We start from the raw sequence: 17,702 nt of genomic DNA on the forward strand, positions 1-17,702 counted from the left end.
CGTCTTGGCAGTGGGTCTGGGTGGGATCCTGGGGGCAGGGCTTCCGTGAGTGCAGACAGCTAGGCCTCCACCTGCCCTGGCCTCCCACCCAGGCTCAGATTTCCAGGGCATAAGGCTCTATTGTCCCAGCACTGGTGGAGGCGGCCTGTCAATTCAGCCTTGTGTTTGGTGGTTGGGAAATTCCCAGCTATAGGGGGCTGCAGGCAAGAACGGGCTGCCCAGGTGTCCTGCACCCCAACTGAAGGGACTCCATGAGGTTGGCTCCTGGGCATCACCTGCTGCCTGGAGCTGTCCCAGGCTGGACCTCAGCCATTCATCAACCCTCAGGAGCAGTTGGGTGAGGAGCACCAGAAATTCAATGCTCGCTGGCCCTGAATCCCCAGAGCCCTCCCAGCCTAAGAAGCCCCATCTTTCTGTCTCCACTCATGGGCAGCTGCAGCTGTGAGGCCCAGGATCCTTAGCAGGACATGCAGAGCTGGGCAGGGACCCAGGCTCATGCTCCCAGCGTGGCGGGGGGGGTTGTCTCCAGCCTGTGGAGACCGCCATGAAGCTGATCTGCCTCCCAGAGGGCCTGGCCCGTTTGAAATAATTGCTCTGGCTACTGATGTGGTGGGAACGTTGGTATTTTTACCCATTTGTGGGGTGGGGGAGCAGCTGGGAAGAGAGAGGCAAGCTTTCAGAGTCAGGCCTGAGAGAGGAGAGTAGAGGGACATTCTGTGAGGAGGAGCCAGTCAGGCTGCCTCTCAGTAGTTCCCCAGGCCTAGACACCCCCCGTCCCATCCCCTGTCCCAGCAGATAGGTGCAGACCCGGATGCCCGTTGCAGAAGGGGGAAAGGGCCCTCTCCAGGGTTACAGCAGGGATCACTGAGGCTGCAGGAGCTGCCAAGGCCTGGAAGAAGTCCCATGTTCCAGGGAGCCCCATGGCTTCTGATGTCAGGAAAACTTAGTTGTCTCAGTTCCCCAGAATCATTTCACCCCACCCCACCCAAACTGAGTGCCAAACCAGTTGGGTGGAGAATACAAGCCCTGACTCTAGCTGCCTGGTCAGTGGCATGGCCAGCCAAGTCCTAACGACCCTGGGAGTCAGGGAGGAGGCAAGGATAAGACTACAGCATAGGCCGGGCGCGGTGGCTCAAGCCTGTAATCCCAGCACTTTGGGAGGCCGAGACGGGCGGATCACGAGGTCAGGCAATCGAGACCATCCTGGCTAACACGATGAAACCCCGTCTCTACTAAAAGATACAAAAACTAGCCGGGCGTGGTGCATGGGCCTGTAGTCCCAGCTACTCCGAGGCTGAGGCAGGAGAATGGCTGGAACCTCGGGAGGGCGGAGCTTGCAGTGAGCCGAGATCGGCCACTGCAATCCAGCCTGGGCGAGCAGAGCCGGTGACCTCACCCCCCAAAAAAAAAAAAAGACTACAGCATTGTTTATTGAGTTCTGGTCTGGCTCCCACTTCAAAATTGACCCCAATCTCTGGGTCTGCTGCCCTAAAAGAGACTATTGGGGCCGGGTGGCTCACGCCTGTAATCCTAGTACTTTGGGAGGCCAAGGCGGGCAGATCACCTGAGGTCAGGAGTTCAAGACCAGCCTGGTCAACATGGTGAAACCCCGTCTCTACTAAAATACAAAAATTATCCAGGCATGATGGTGGGTGCCTGTAATCCCAGCTACTCAGGAGGCTGAGACAAGAGAATCGCCTGAACCCGGGAGACGGTGGTTGCAGTGAGCCAAGATCATGCCACTGCATTTCAGCCTGTGGGGCTGAATGAGACTCTGTCTCAAAAAAAAAGGAGACCCTGGCTGTGTAGCGGCTCATGCCTGTAATCCCCAGCATTTTGGGAGGCCAAGGCAGGAGGATCACTTGAGGCCAAAAGTTTGAGACCAGCCTGGGCAACATAACAAGACCCTTTCTCTTAAAAACAAAAGATCCTAGTGGTCCTCATCTCTACCATGGACTACCAGAGGGAAGGCAGCACCTCTCATCACCCAGGAGGATGGCCTCTAGTCAGCTGGGGTATGTATGCAGGTGTGTGGCAGCAAATGTGTCCATGCCTGCCACCCACTCAGCCCTCAGTCACACGGTGATGGGCACTAATATCCAAGAGGAGCAAAAGTCAAGGCCATGGGTCCTTTTCTCCCCTTGCCAGAGATGCAGCCCCACAGCCCCTGGTAATCTTGTTGGGAGAAAAATCAGAGTTTGACATCTCATCCCATTGCCTTCTGCTTTCTGACCTCACTGAGTTCAGGGTTGTCAAGGCCTGGGGGACTGGGACAGGGTTAAGGGGTGTCCATTCTCCATCCATCCTCCAACCCCATGGAGACTCAGCATGCCTAGGAAGGTGGAAGGGCTTCCTATGGGCACACCATCTCCTGCCTCCCTGTGCCTGTCCTCCGCTGGGTCCTGGGGTCACCAGTGATTGTAGCCCTTATTGCTTCCCCCACAGTGGGGAACCCAGAGCCCTGCCCAGAGGCTTGAACCTGACACCACAGGTCTGGAATTACACAGAAGACTGGAATTACACAGAAGACAGGTGACAGCCAGGTGGATCATGAACGGTGAGGAGGAGTCCAGCAGGTGACAAGGGGAAGGGTCTAAAGGGTGAAGGACACAGCGCAAACAAAGTCTTGGCAACAAAAGAGCTAATGCATCCCAGAAACGGGGCAGGTGGAGCACTGGAAGACTGGCCCCCACCAAGCTACAAAGAGTGGTCCTGTGGCCCTGGTGTGGTGGCTTAGGCCTATAATCCCAACACTTTGGGAGGCTGAGGCAGGAGGATAACTTGAACCCAGGAGTTCAAGATCAGCCTGGGCAACATAGTGAGACCTCCATCTTTACAAAAAATACAAAAATTAACTCTGTGTTGTGGTGTGTGCCTGTAGTCCCAGCTCCTCGGGAGGCCGAGGTAGGAGGATCACTTGAGTTTAGGAGTTCCGGAGGCTGCTGTGAGCCATGATCCTGCCACTGCACTCCAGTCTGGTGACAAAGCAAGATCCTGTCTCAAAAAAAAAAAAAAGAAAAAAGAAAAAGAAAAAGAAAAAGAAAGAAAGAAAAGAAAGAAAAAAATAAAAAGAGAGTGGCCCAGTGAATGCCAAGCTAAGAGCCTGCAATCCTACCAAACTTCAGCAAGCTCTCCGAGTCAGGCGTCAGGGACACGGTCCTGCAGAGGGGAGGCATGGGGAGAGAAGTGGCAGAATGACCCCAGGGATACAACCTGGGGGAGGGTAAAGGGGTCAGTGCTTGTCCTAAGACAGACAAAATGTAGGGGCTCTCAGGAGAGTAGGCTTGGTAGTGCCAGGGGTGGGTTGGGGCCTTGGGAAGTGAGAAGACTGAGGAGTCTTCACCCAGGGGAGGGAGGGAGCTTCGAGTAGAACCCTGGGCACAGGGGTCAGAGGGTTTAGGAAGTAATTGTACTGCGGTGGCCGGGAGCGGTGACTCATGCCTCTAAACCCAGCACTTTGGGAGGCCAAGGCAGGAGGATTGCTTGAGCCCAGGAGTTCAAGACCAGCCTGGGCAACATGACAAAACCTCATCTCTACCAAAAAAAAAAATAACAATAATACAAAAAAATTAGCCAGGCACGGTGGCACATGCCTGTAGTCCCAGCTACTTGGGAGGCTGAGGTGGAAGGTTGAGGTTGCCGTGAGCCATGATCCTACCACTGCACTCCAGCTTGGGTGACAAAGCAAGATCCTGTCTCAAAAAAAAAGAAGTACTGGGGTGAGGGGCACAACAAAAGGGGAAAAGAGCTGAGCCTAAGAAGGGGCCTTGTTCAGCTGGGATGGAAGAGGCAGCAGTGGAGGGTTTCTCTGAGGCCTTCATAGGCCTGGGTGCCCAAGATGCCCAGAGCTAAGGTGGCAGCAAGAGTGCATACCTGTGGTACCCCCACTGTGTGCCAGACCTGCCTGGGCGCTGTCTGCAGCTGCAGAGAAGATGAGAGGTGCAGACTCCAGCTAGGGAGTCAACCACGCCTCCTGCTGGACTAACAAGAGGGTTGATCCCTGGGGCTGACTCCAGACTCCCCAGCCCTCCCCAGAGCATTCACAGCCCCCTACCCAGCACTCCTGGGAGGCTCTCCCCTAGCCAGTTAGGAGAATGCAGTATTTATGTGAATGTCTGTTCATGAGTGCAGTGTGCCCTCAGAGTCCACTTTCCAGCATTCCTGGCACAGCCCCCTCCACCCTGCTGGGCTTGGGAGGAGGGAGGGAGAGGGAGGCCCCGCCCCCAGCCCTCCCTGCTGGGCAATGAGGAAAACAGGAGTGAGGGAAGAGCTGTGATGTGGCTGGTGGGGGGAGCTCCTGCATCCCAGAGGGGCTGACCTCAGCCTGGGAGGAATGTGCAGGGGGGGAGGGCAGGGGTGGGGCGGGTGGGGGTAGGGCCACAGCCAAAGGCCCAGGGTTCTTGGTAGCCCCTCCCTCAGCACCTCCATCTCAGTTCTGACAGGGCCCTCAGAAGGGAAGGGGAACAGGAAAGGAGGGGAGGAGCTTATCTTTCAAAAAAGGTGGGCCAGGGTCCCCTGGGAATGTGGAGACCAGGCTGGGGTGAGGACATGCCTGCAGATGCTTCCCCAGAAGATGCCCCTGGGGCGGGGCCTTAGAGTGTCTGGGAAGTTAGGCCTCAGGTGATGATCCTATGGCCGCCCACGCCTGTCCCTACTGTGCCTAAGTCCTCTGGGCAGCATGACCTGGTTTCTACGTGGCCAGAACAAGGAAGAGTTCATTGGAGCCACCAGCCCTGATGACTAAAGCAGGTATGAGTGGGGCGCCCAAGATCCCATCCAGCCCAGGCTGCACTGGGAGGGTTGCCACAGCCTTCCTCAGATGGGTATCCCACACCAACCACACCACCCGGAGTCCAGGCATGGGCAAAGCGGCAGGCTCAGCTGGTGGCCAGGGGTGGGGAGGCAGGTGCTGAGATTTGGCACAACAATCCAGGTTTTTCCAGAAGGAAAAGCCAAGGCTGTGGCAGGCCATGCCACTGACAGGCAGCCCCAGAGCAAGAACCCAGACAGGCCTCTGTCGATGGAAGCTCTCTCAAAAGAGAGAGGCCCAGGGAAGGAGTACAGGCAGGAAAAGGGACCCCAGCTGCCTCCCCCGTTTTGCCCCATTCTGTTGAGATTCAGGCCCAGGCTGCCTGATTGTAGAATCCTCGAGGAGCTCCAGCCCCCAGTGTGATCCACAGGCAGTGACCCTGCTCCTGGAATGCTGGCCTCCATGGGGGCCCCTACCCATGGCCTGGCACACTGGACCTGGGGCTGAGGAACAGAAAGGGGACCATGGCCGGGCGCGGTGGCTCAAGCCTGTAATCCCAGCACTTTGGGAGGCCGAGACGGGTGGATCACAATGTCAGGAGATCGTGACCATCCTGGCTAACCCGGTGAAACCCCGTCTCTACTAAAAAATACAAAAAACTAGCCGGGCGAGGTGGCGGGCGCCTGTAATCCCAGCTACTTGGAGGCTGAGGCAGGAGAATGGCGTAAACCCGGGAGGCGGAGCTTGCAGTGAGCTGAGATCCGGCCACAGCACTCCAGCCTGGGCGATAGAGCGAGACTCCGTCTCAAAAAAAAAAAAAACAAAAACAGAAAGGGGACCATGTGGAATCAGGGACAACTTGGCCTCCCATATCTGGGGACCTCCATTCCTACTCAAGGGAGGGTACACATCTAGAGGACAGAGGACAGGGCACAGCACTCAGTGGGGACAGAGACAGCCCAGTCCTTTTGGCTGGGGGTTGAATCCCAGGCTATTGGAATGGTGGGGGGTGGTCCTGGTCCCGTTTCCCAGAGTGAATGCAGCGCTAGTGGAGGAAAGTGCAGGGTGATGAAACGGAGACCGGGCCCCTGGGCCTGGAAAACATGGCAGTGAGGGCCTATGGGTGCACGGTGGGAGTGGATGGGGGCCTCTGAGGTACTTGCTGATCCTGCCTGCTTGGGTAGAAAGCTGTAAACAGCCAAAGAATGTTGTTTGCTTGCATGGGGCCAGGAGAGCCTGCCCAGGTCCAAGACTACAGGTACCTACTCCCGGAGTGGGAAAAGGCCACATCCAGGAAGCCCACGAGCCTAGGCAGGGATCTGTCCTTCCACTTGCCCTCCTGAAGGGCCCTGCGGCTCCCATTGGCCCCTGTTATTCACCTGCCAGCTGGCCAGGCCAGGCCAGGTACACCAGGTCCTCAGGCTCAGGAAGGAGAGCATGGCCCCACTTCCACTTCCAGGGGACCTGCTCCCACCTCTGTCCCTGCTTGGCTGGAGGCCTCCAGGGCTGGGCAACAAAGCTGCAACACTTAGAATACCCACACTGCCCCATCAGCCTTGGCAGGTGGTAGGAAAATGCCTTTTTCAGGGATGGAAGGATCAAAGCCCATTCTCAAGCCCTGGTATATTCACTCAGGTGGACTTGAGGGCTCCACTCTGCCACTGTCAACATACAGTCCCTCCAGAGAAGTACCCCTCATGCTACAAATGGGGCATGTTCACCAGACTAAGCTTCAGGACAAGACCCCAAGTCATTCCCAACTGAGGCTCCGAGTTACAGGAGCTCCATCCTGTCTGTAAAACTCCCTCAGGTTTCGGCTCTGGGTTTGGTGGGGGTTGTTCCACCTCCAACCTAGAAAGAGAGGTCAGAGGAAGGGAGGTCATAGGCCACCCCCCAACCTCTTAGCAGTGATGCAGAGCTACCTGTCCAGGATGGGGGACTCCAGATGGGCCCCGCCCTGTGGTGCAGAAGTGAGATTTGCTGCTCCTCCTGCATCTGCCCTTCTCCTGCCCTCCTCTCCCTCCCCGATCTGGCTGTCGTGGAAGAAGCCACTGCTTGTCAGGTCGCTGAAGTACTAAGTGGCCCAAGTGGTGAGGAAGGACCGGGACTGGGTCCCAAGGGCCCATCCGACCTCCAGTTGAGAGCCCCTCCCCTGACCTCTGGCTGCCCGCCCACCCCAGCCGGTCCCTGGAAACTGAGGTGGCAGCTGAGCTCCCCATTATCTCTCCCCACAGCTCCCCACCTGTGGAGGGACAGGTGAGATATTGGAGTCCCCGGGTGGTGCCCCCACCCAGTGATTCCCTTTGCCTGCTGAGCCCCTGGAGCTGGGGTTTCTTCCTCCCTTGCCTTGGCTGGCCACCTGGCTTCTGGGACCACCACCTGGGGCACACTACTGCCTTGAGACCCAATAGGGGAGGGGTTGTCCCTACCAGCCCCTCCCTCGTGCCCATTCCACTCCCGCCTGGCCGCCTTCTCCAGCCCGTCCGGCTGCCTGCCCGGCTGCCTGCCCGGTCACCCGATCCGCCCTCTAAACTTTACGGCGCAGCGCGTGGGGCGGTGGCTGGCCTGGTGGGGGCGGGGGCTGCTCCTTAAAGGAGCCGTCAGAGGGTCCCGTGCGGCCCCAGGGTGGGAAGGGGCCAGAGTGGAGAGGTGCCTCTGCGGGAGTCCTCGGTGGAGTGTGAGAAGGCAGCCGGTGGTGGCCTGGAAGACCTCTAGAACCTGAGAAGAGGCAGTGGCAAGTGTCAGCAGGGGGAAGGAGGGAGGTGGGGGTCCTGGCCTGGGACGGGGCCAGGAGCTGGGCAGGAGTGTGGGTGGAGGGGCCTGGAACCTGCCCCAGCAGCCACTCCACTTGCTTAATCCCACCTGGAACCTTGCCCCACTCCCTGGGCTCCTGTGTCCAGCACCTGCCCAGCTGGCCCCTGGAAAGGAGACTGGGCATGGCAGCCAGGTCTTTGCCCCAGCTGAGGGCCCGGGGGAGGTGTCTGGCTCCTAGAGTGAAGCGGCTCAAAGACGGGGAAACCTCAAGGGTTGAGAGAAGTGAAGGGAGAGGCTCAGAGAGGCTGTGGAGGCACTGAGAGGGAAGGCCAGCTCAGCGAGGCCAGGAGGCTGGGGCACAAGTGAAGGGCTGCCTCACCTTGCCCCTCTTTGATTCCTCAGGGGTGTGGAGAGACAGCCCTCAAGCTCAGATGCAGAGGCTGCTTCAGCTGGGTTGGGAGCAGTCCCCAAGTCAGAGGCTGAGGCTTCTGCCCAGGTCCTGGGTCTCCTGGGTGGCACTTCTCCCTATGGAGTGATTGATGCTGCAGTTGGATTTGCTCACTTGCATGCCCTTATGGGTGCACACGTTTGCACATGCACAAATGTGCAACACATCTGTGTGCAAAATATGCACATATCGCACATATGCACTCCATAGATTGCATGGTGCCACATGCATGTGCACACCAACCCATATCCACACATGTGCAATATGCCACTATATATTTGCACACAGACATGTAAACATGTGCATACACATGTGCATACACACTACACACATGTGCACATCACAAGGGGACACTCGAAAACACATTCACATTCACAGGCACCCACACCTTTGACTCCAGCCTCAAAAGTGTCTCTGTGTTTTTCTGCGGGACTGTGGGGACACTGCCACCTCCAGAGGCCTGACCCGCTCCTGTCACTCTCTCTTTTGACTGGCTTGTTTTGCTCATTGCACTTGGCACCCTCTGCATCCATCCTTGTTGGTGCTCTGTCCTCTCTCACATGGGGACCTTGCCTATGTCTCCCAGTATCCCTCCTCCCAGGCCGAGGCTGGCATGAAGTTGGTGCGCATGGTGAATTAATGTCTGTGAGTGTGTATACAAGAGGGGAGGTTACTGAGAAGGGTGACGTGGTGAGGCGAGCCTGCCAGTGCAGGGTGACCCTGAGGGTGTGCCCAGTGGCGTGGGTGTGTCTGTGATTGTGGCCAGGCAGGGCACCCTCGGAGGGGAGGGTTCGGAAGTGGAATGTGACCCCCCAGCCTCTTTCCCCTAGGGGCTGTAATCTGATCCCTGGGGACTCCCCCTCCCTAGCCTCCCGCCCTCGCCTTCACTGCCGACTCCTTCTCTTCCAGATCCTGGGGCAGAGTCCAGGGCAACTCAAGGCTCCTCCACACACACACCCGCTGAACCCTGAGCGCCCCGAGCTGCTGAGATGGGGCGGGTCGGGGCCGCCGCCATGATCCCAGGCCTGGCCCTGCTCTGGGCAGTGGGGCTGGGGGGTGCCACCCCCAGCCCCCCACGCCTTCGGCTCTCCTTTCAAGGTAGGTGCACCTGGCAGGCAGGAGGGCCCAGCTTGAGGTGGGCAGGAAAGGGTCCCGGTATGGCCAGGGGGCTCTGTGTTGGTTGTTGCCCCATGTGCGTGCCTGTCACCAGACTCTGGTGATTAGTGGGCACTCTCAGGCCACCTCCAGTTAACCCTGTCTGGGCCTCAGCCCCCAGCCTCTGCCCACATTCTCTTCGTGCTTTCTCAGGAAGACCCCTCCTGTCCCCATAGCAACAGACCTTGTCTCTGTTCCGTTCAGTAACCCCAACAAGGCGATACTCCTTCAGCAGAGCAACAGGGAAGTCAGAGCCCCCTTCTCATGCCTCCGGTACAGGAGGGTGGCCCCTGGGCAGTGGCAGTGAATAGGCAGTTCTGCTGAGCTCAGGCTGGTGGTGGAGTGGCAGGAAAGGAACTCTCAGCCTGACTTTTGGGAGTTGGGGGTCTGGCCATCCCTGCATGCCAGTCTCCCCCAGGACTCTGGTGTCCATGAGCCTGGCCTCCCAGTGTGCCTGCCTGGAGATACCACCTGTCTGAGCGTGCCCAAGTTCAACCTGCCTTCCTGTTCCTGGGGGGGTGTACCACCTCCCCTGGCAGCTCCACACGTGCACCTGGGTGGGCTTGGGTTTGCGTGTGTAAACTCACACACATGTAAACTCACATGTATACAGGCCAAGTCCTAAGGACAACCTTGGCCTATAGAGTCACCACCAGGCAAGACCTAGGGGAGGCTTCCAGCATGGCTGGCGAGTCCTCAGCAGTGTCCTGCCCTGCAGAGCTCCAGGCCTGGCATGGTCTCCAGACTTTCAGCCTGGAGCGAACCTGCTGCTACGAGGCCTTGCTGGTGGATGAGGAGCGTGGACGCCTGTTTGTGGGCGCCGAGAACCATGTGGCATCCCTCAGCCTGGACAACATCAGCAAGCGGGCCAAGAAGGTGCCAGGGTCCCCCAACCCCAGCACTGCCCAGGGAAGGAGCCCTAGGACCCCACTCCAGCCTACCTGGAGAGACTCAGAGGAATGGGCTCCCTGAGGTAGAGAATATCCCAAGTCCCTGACCTGTGTCCCCTCTCCCCCAACCTCCCCATAGCTGGCCTGGCCGGCCCCTGTGGAATGGCGAGAGGAGTGCAACTGGGCAGGGAAGGACATTGGTGTGAGTGCTGGCTGTCCAGGCTGGGAGTGGGGAGGGTCAACCCCTCACCCCAGAGACAGGGCAGGGCTAAAACAGAGGCCTGCCTGTTCTGGCTGGGATGAGGGCAGGGAGGTCGAGGTGGCTGAGGTCTGGGGGTGGTGAGTCAGGGTTGGGGCTCGTGTAATTCTTCTGGGGGGCCTCTGAGTCATGGAGGCTTTGCAGGCCTGTGCTTCCCCAGACGCCCATCCTGGTGAGGCCTGGGCTGGTCAGCAAGGGCCCCCAGTTCCCTGTGGCCCATGTTAGTACTTGCCTGGGTGGATGCCAAAGAGAGAGAGGGGTGAGGATGCCACTGGTGAGCTGGGACCTCTTAAGGCCATGTCCCTGGGGGAAACCTCACACCTCCAAACCTACTAGACTGAGTGCATGAACTTTGTGAAATTGCTGCACGCCTACAACCGCACCCACTTGCTGGCCTGTGGCACGGGAGCCTTCCACCCAACCTGTGCCTTTGTGGAAGTGGGCCACCGGGCAGAGGTAAGGCCGTATCTAGGCAGGGAGGGAGGTCAGGAGGGTAAGAAAGCCCTGGTAGTCACAACTTGCCACACCTCCCAGGAGCCCGTGCTCCGGCTGGACCCAGGAAGGATAGAGGATGGCAAGGGGAAGAGTCCTTATGACCCCAGGCATCGGGCTGCCTCCGTGCTGGTGGGTGAGTCCAAGGGCTAAGGCCCCAAAAGAACCCCTTAGAAACTGCCGAACCTCACAAAGTCCCAAGACCCCCAAGAGCTCCAGGAATTCCCCCATAGCCTCACTGACTCCCTGAGAGCTCCCAGAGCTCCCCAGGCCTTCCTGCCCCAAGAGCCCTCCGCTTGGCTGAGCAGCCCTTTCTCTGTCTGTAGGGGAGGAGCTATACTCAGGGGTGGCAGCAGACCTCATGGGCCGAGACTTTACCATCTTTCGCAGCCTGGGCCAACGTCCGAGTCTCCGAACAGAGCCACACGACTCCCGCTGGCTCAATGGTGAGAGGCTGGTGGGGTTGGTGGGAGGAGGCCATCACCCTCCCACAGGGCAGGTGCCAAGCAAGGCCCATATAGTAAGTGAGCAGTGGGTGTGGCCAGGTCTTACCAAATACCCTCCTTAATCAGGCACTGGTGTCACAGAGACAGATACGACAGGTATGACTGTGACCTCTTTGAGTTCACAGATCACATACATGATAAGATCAAGTCCAATGGCCATGAGGCCAGAGAGAGACAAGAGAGGAAGTGAAAAGGAGACTGGGTGGGTGGAGGGGGTTGGGTAAAGGAAGCTGCTGTGCTGAGGGGAGTATGAGCTAATTCCCAAGCACAAGAGAGCCAGCCAGCAAAGTTCAGAGATGAGCATTCCAGGCAGAGGGAGCAACTAGTGCAAAGGCCTGGATGCAGGAACAAGCAAAGGAATAGACTTGCAGAGCTAGTAATGATAAGGGGGTCTGGACTGTCAGGGGCCAGAGTTATTTATTCTAAGAGCCATGGGGGCTGGGCACAATGACTTGTGCCTGTAATCCCAGCACTTTGGGAGGTGAGGCAGACAGATTGCTTGAAGACAGGAGCTTCATACCAGCCTGGGTTACAAAGCAAGACCCTGTCTCTGCAAAAAAGAAAATAAAATTAGCTGGGGGCAGTGGCATGCATACACCTGTAGTCCTGGCTAGTCAGGAGGCTGAGATGGAAGGATCACTTGAGGCCAGGAGTTGGAGGCTGCAGTGAGCATGATGCTGCCACTGCAGAACACAGCAGACTCTGTCTCTAAGTAAAATAAAAATTAAATAAGGGCTAGGGGCTGGTGGGCGCAGTGCCTCACACCTGTAATCCCAGCACTTTGGGAGACTGAGGCAGGCAAATAGCTTGAGGCCAGGAGTTTGGGACTAGCCTGGCCAACATGGTGAAACCCTGTCTCTACTAAAAAATACAAAAATTGGCCAGGTGCAGTGGTGTGCACCTGTAATCCCAGCACTTGGGGAGGCCGAGGCGGGCGGATCACCTGAGGTCAGGAATTTGAGACCAGCCTGGCCAACATGGTGAAACCTTGTCTCTACTAAATATGCAAAAATTAGCCGGGCGTGGTGGTGTGCATCTGTAATCCCAGCTACTCAGGAGGCTGAGGCAGGTGAATGACTCTAACCCAGGAGGCTGAGGTTGCAGTGAGTGGAGACTGTGCCACTGCACTCCAGCCTGGGCGATAGAGCAACACTTCGTCTCAAAAAATAAAATAAAATAAAATAAGCCAGGTGTGGTGGTGGGCTGTGTCTGTAATCTCAGCTTCTCGGGAGGCTGAGATTGTAGTGAGCCGAGATCCAGCGCTCCAGCCTAGGCGACAGAGAAAGACAGTCTCAAAAAATAATAATACAATAAAAAGCAATGGGACCCAGCAGAAGGATTTGAAACAGGAGTGGGGAGCATCTGGTTATGCTAGGGAGGAAGATTCATGAGTGAAGGTGAAACCAGATTACCTCATCTCCCTCCTACCCGAGCCTAAGGTGCTGGGCGACTGTGTGGGGTGAGATCGGAGACTAGCCGGGCTTCCCGCCTGGGCCCCCAGGTAGCCACGGTCTCTGCTGCCCCCTCGCGGCTGCTTCTTGCCTCGCAGGCCCTGATCCTTTGGATTCGGTCGGCGCAGAGCGCCAACTGAACATGGTCCTAGAGGTTGGGTGGTCAGACACTGTGATCCCGTGTGCTGTGCCCGCGCAACGGGAAGGGGAAGCAGCGCGTGGGTCTCGTATCAGGAGGCGAGGCCAGGACCCGCTGACCCATGCCTCCTGCCGCGGTCAGAGCCCAAGTTTGTCAAGGTATTTTGGATCCCGGAGAACGAGAACCCAGACGACGACAAAATCTACTTCTTCTTTCGTGAGACGGCGGTAGAGGCGGCGCCGGCACTGGGACGCCTGTCCGTGTCCCGCGTTGGCCAGATTTGCCGGGTGAGGAGTCCCTGGGCCACACCCGGCGACCCTGCCCCTACCCCTTTGCCTGCCCTGATCTCGCCCTCATCCCCTCTGATCGTCCCGGCAGAACGACGTGGGCGGCCAGCGCAGCCTGGTCAACAAGTGGACGACGTTTCTGAAGGCGCGGCTGGTGTGCTCAGTGCCGGGCGTCGAGGGCGACACCCACTTCGATCAGCTCCGTGAGTGCGGGAGTGGGTATGGGGTTGGGGAGGGGGGTAGCGGTGCAGACTCCAGGAGCCCCCGGCGCAGGGGGGCTGTGCGCCCTACCCCAGCTAGGCCCGTTCCCCGCAGAGGATGTGTTTCTGTTGTCCTCGCGGGACCACCGGACCCCGCTGCTCTATGCTGTCTTCTCCACGTCCAGGTGAGGGGCGGGAGGTAGGGAGCGCCTGAGCAGGCCGCTGGGTTCCACCGGGCCCCTCACCCCGCCCTGGTCTTCTCCTCCAGCAGCATTTTCCAGGGTTCTGCAGTGTGCGTGTACAGCATGAACGACGTGCGCCGGGCCTTCCTGGGACCCTTTGCACACAAGGAGGGGCCCATGCACCAGTGGGTGTCATACCAGGGTCGCGTCCCCTACCCGCGGCCAGGCATGGTTCGTAGCCCAGGAACTTTTGCTACAACCCACTTCAAAGCCTCAAGAGTTTGAGAACTTGGCCTGGGGTCTTCTTGGTGAATGTGCTTTCTTCCTTTGGTTATGGGTGGGAAAACGTTTCCATAAGACAAAGCTTGTTTCCTGCCTCTGACTTCCCAGGGCAAGGCTGCATCTCCTCTCTAATTCTCAGGGCAGGGTTCTGTCCCCATCCCCCTTCATGTTCCCAGAGGCTTGGCATGGAGGGCCGCCTATCAAGCCCCCATATCTATATCCCTACTGCACCTTCCTTCCCCCCACCCCCAGTGCCCCAGCAAGACCTTTGGCACCTTCAGTTCCACCAAGGACTTCCCCGACGATGTCATCCAGTTTGCGCGGAACCACCCCCTCATGTACAACTCTGTCCTGCCCATTGGGGGGCGCCCTCTTTTCCTACAAGTTGGAGCCAATTACACCTTCACTCAAATTGCCACGGACCGGGTTGCAGCCGCTGACGGACACTATGACGTCCTCTTCATTGGCACAGGTCAGGGTCCCTCCACAGCGACCCCCAGGATCCCATCCAGGCCCTGTGGGCTGCTGGTGGAAGCTCTCCCTGTTCAGTCCCATCTCCACATCCTTTCCTGGGCTGTGTTTCCACCTTCTGGAAGCTGCCCAACCCACACTCTTCCAGTCCACACTCTTCGCAACCCAAATATGCTGAGGGTAGAAGCCTCAAAGGCGAGGAGACCCTAGCTCCAGCTGTCCGGGAGCACCAATGGTCATTACCCCTTCTCATTCCTGCAGACGCTGGCACGGTACTGAAGGTGATCTCGGTCCCCAAAGGCAGTAGGCCCAGCGCAGAGGGGCTGCTCCTGGAGGAGCTGCACGTGTTTGAGGTGAGGCCTCGACCCCAGTCGCCCGGGACCCCTCCACACCCCACTAAGCCCTGACCCCGTCGCCCCTCCTCCCTCTCAGGACTCGGCCGCTGTCACCAGCATGCAAATCTCCTCCAAGAGGGTGAGTGACCAGGATGGGGGTGGGGGTGGGATGGACTGAGCTTGTGCCTGGAGTGTCCCAAGCCTCTGGTCCCTCTTGGTAGTTCGCAGTCCCGCGTTTGAGTACAGGCTCTGGCTTTGCCAGACTGTGTGACCTGAGGCGTAAGACCTCAGTGTTCCCATCTGTCGAGTGGGAGAAGGGATCCCTGACCGATGGGTGGCAGGCGTGGGGTCGCCCTCGGTCAGCCCAGAGCCCCTCGTGCCCCCTAGCACCAGCTGTACATAGCCTCGCGGAGCGCGGTGGCCCAGATCGCGTTGCACCGCTGCGCTGCCCACGGCCGCGTCTGCGCCGAATGCTGTCTGGCGCGTGACCCCTACTGCGCCTGGGACGGGGTCGCGTGCACGCGCTTCCAGCCCAGTGTCAAGAGGTGGGCGGGGTCGGGGTTGGGCCGCCGGGAGGGAGGCGAAGGGTCTTTCACTGCCTGGGGCTGAAAGAAGAAGGGCTCATGGAAGATCCGATGTTCCCCACAGGCGGTTCCGGCGGCAAGACGTAAGGAATGGCGACCCCAGCACGCTGTGCTCGGGAGGTGAGTCTCCCAGCTGTCCCTACCCTCAGCCCCAGAAGACGCCCCACCTTCCCTGCCTTGCCTAAATCTGACGTTCTTCTGCCCCAAGACTCGTCTCGTCCCGCGCTGCTGGAACACAGAGTGTTCGGCGTGGAGGGTAGCAGCGCCTTTCTCGAGTGTGAGCCCCGCTCGCTGCAGGCGCGCGTAGAGTGGACTTTCCAGCGCGCAGGGGTGACAACCCATACCCAGGTGAGCCTTACTCCACCCTCCCTGGCAGGCTCCTGTCCCACCCCCTGCATCCAGGAGAGGCCCCGCCCTACCCAACGAAGCCCCGCCCAACCAGACCCACTCCCCGCCGCGTCGTTTGGTCCCTCACCTGCACTCCACAAGCTGCGGAGACCCCATTGCTTCCAACCGGGCTCCTGACCCGTCTCCCCTGAATTCGGGAGAAGACCCGCCCTCCACCTGCCCATTGAGGTCCCTGACCCACCCCGCACATTCATGTAAACCCCGCCTCGTTCGGATTCTCCCTTGAAGACCACCAACTCCCTAACACTCAGCCTTAAAATGTGCGCCCGGGGGCACCCCTTTCCCGCCCCACCTCGGTTCCCAATGACTCTTTGCTTCTTCCGTCGCGTGCTAGGGCCTGGAAGCCCTGTTCCCGGCCCGACACTCCCGCCTCACGCTGTCCCCTGCCCGCAGGTGCTGGCACAGGAGCGCACCGAGCGCACCGCCCGGGGACTACTGCTTCGCAGGCTGCGGCGCCGAGACTCAGGCGTGTACTTGTGCGCTGCAGTCGAGCAGGGCTTTACGCAACCGCTGCGTCGCCTGTCGCTGCACGTGTTGAGTGCTACGCAGGCCGAACGGCTGGCGCGGGCCGAGGAGGCTGCGCCCGCCGCGCCGCCGGGCCCCAAACTCTGGTACCGGGACTTTCTGCAGCTGGTGGAGCCGGGCGGCGGTGGCAGCGCGAACTCCCTGCGCATGTGTCGCCCACAGCCTGCGCTGCAGTCACTGCCCCCGGAGTCGCGGAGGAAGGGCCGTAACCGGCGGACCCACGCTCCTGAGCCACGCGCTGAGCGGGGGCCGCGGAGCGTAACGCACTGGTGACCGGACTGTCCCCACGCCGGGAACCAAGCAGACTACAGGCGGGAGAGGAGCCAGATAGACCCTGAAAAGACAGACGGGTTGGGGCCGGGCACACTGGGAGTCCCAGGCCGACGGAGACACCAACCGACAGGCCCTGGCTGAGGGCAGCTGCGCGGGCTTATTTATTAACAGGATAACCCTTGAATGTAGCAGCCCCAGGAAGGGCGGCACAGGCCGGGCGCAGGATTCAGCCAGGAGGGAAGAGAGGGGGAAGGTGGGCTCCAGAGCAACGACCAGGGCCGAGGAGGTGCCTGGAGTGCCCACCCTGGGGGACAGACCCCACCTCCTTGGGTAGTGAGCAGTGAGCAGAAAACTGTGAACAGGCTGGGCTGTTGGAGGTGGGGCGAGGCAGGCCGACTGTACTAAAGTAACGCAATAAACGCATTATCAGCCAAAGCTGGAATGGCCCCAGCAGACAACCCCAGTTCTAGGCCTTGCTATGTGGTCTCGGGCACCTTCCTGGCGGTGTCAGGGCCCGAGTTTCTCCTGTCCAAAGTTGCCTGGTGAGTATTAAAGGTGGTTCCGGCCAGGTGCGGTGGCTCACGCCTGTAATCCCAACACTTTGGGAGGCCAAGGCGGGCGGATCACGAGGTCAGGAGATGGAAACCATCCTAGCTAACAGTGAAACCCCGTCTCTACTAAAAATACAAAAAAATTAGCCTGGCGTGGGGGCACGCGCCTGTAATCCTAGCTACTTGGGAGGCTGAGGCAGGAGAATCACTCGAACCCGGGAGACGGAGGTTGCAATGAGCCTAGATGTCGCCCCTGCACTCCAGCCTGGGAGACAAAGCGAGACTCCTCAAAAAAAAAAAAAAAAAAAAGAAGAAGAAGAAAAGAAAAAAGTGGTTCCACATGACTGAATAGGTTCTGTAGGGACTTTGAGAATAGTGACACGCAGGGCACATTGTGCATAATATAACTTCAGGACTAAGTGCTATGAAGAAAATAAAACTGGGCCGGGCACGGTGACTCACTTCTGTAATCCCAGCATTTTGGGAGGCTGAGGCAGTCGGATCACAAGGTCAGGAATTCAAGACCAGCCTGACCAACATGGTGAAACCCCATCTCTACTAAAACTACAAAAATTAGGTGGGTGTGGTGGCACGCGCCTTTAATTCCAGCTACTCAGGAGGCTGAGGCAGGAGAATTGCTTGAACCAGGGAGGCAGAGGTTTCAGTGAGCCGAGATCGCCCCACTGCACTCCTGCCTGGGCAACAAAGCGAGACTCCGTTTCAAAAAAAGAAAAGAAAACTGGGTGATGTGGAAAAGAAT

General features: G+C 58.7%; 1 protein-coding gene and 1 long non-coding RNA gene across 11 annotated transcripts; one reads left to right on the forward strand and one right to left on the reverse strand.

Moving 5' to 3' along the window:
• The first annotated feature begins 4,382 nt into the window (after positions 1-4,382).
• SEMA3B (semaphorin 3B) lies at positions 4,383-16,854 on the forward strand. Of its 10 annotated transcripts, none has more exons than XM_003894392.5 (19): positions 4,383-4,749; positions 6,985-7,484; positions 8,862-9,050; positions 9,826-9,983; positions 10,137-10,199; positions 10,593-10,712; positions 10,791-10,884; positions 11,075-11,194; positions 12,986-13,131; positions 13,223-13,334; positions 13,447-13,516; positions 13,600-13,744; positions 14,048-14,267; positions 14,528-14,619; positions 14,699-14,740; positions 14,989-15,146; positions 15,250-15,305; positions 15,394-15,533; positions 15,987-16,854. In XM_003894392.5, exons 3-19 carry the CDS (start codon positions 8,942-8,944, stop codon positions 16,389-16,391), a joined length of 2,250 nt encoding a protein of 749 aa, XP_003894441.1. In that variant the 5' UTR covers positions 4,383-4,749; positions 6,985-7,484; positions 8,862-8,941; the 3' UTR covers positions 16,392-16,854. The 10 variants fall into 10 exon arrangements, with proteins under 10 accessions (XP_003894441.1, XP_009198992.1, XP_009198989.1 ...); XM_009200728.4 differs by having other exon boundaries at positions 13,603-13,744; XM_009200725.4 differs by having other exon boundaries at positions 6,985-7,006.
• Positions 6,359-11,228, reverse strand: LOC103882069. The gene is made up of 3 exons (XR_643741.3): positions 11,127-11,228; positions 7,884-8,029; positions 6,359-6,601 (listed from the first exon to the last, which is right to left on the reverse strand). It is a non-coding gene; the product is annotated as an uncharacterized LOC103882069 (long non-coding RNA).
• Positions 16,855-17,702: the final 848 nt, after the last annotated feature.

The sequence above is a fragment of the Papio anubis genome, chromosome 2 (assembly GCF_008728515.1).
Source record: "Papio anubis isolate 15944 chromosome 2, Panubis1.0, whole genome shotgun sequence".
Lineage (NCBI taxonomy): Eukaryota > Metazoa > Chordata > Mammalia > Primates > Cercopithecidae > Papio > Papio anubis.

Coding starts and splice junctions, on each gene's coding strand:
- SEMA3B (XM_003894392.5), top strand. CDS start 8,942: ATGGGGCGGGTCGGGGCCGCCGCCATGATCCCAGGCCTGGCCCTGCTC. Junction 11,195..12,985: donor CGACTCCCGCTGGCTCAATG/GTGAGAGGCTGG, acceptor TGCCGCGGTCAG/AGCCCAAGTTTGTCAAGGTA. Junction 15,534..15,986: donor GGGTGACAACCCATACCCAG/GTGAGCCTTACT, acceptor CCCTGCCCGCAG/GTGCTGGCACAGGAGCGCAC.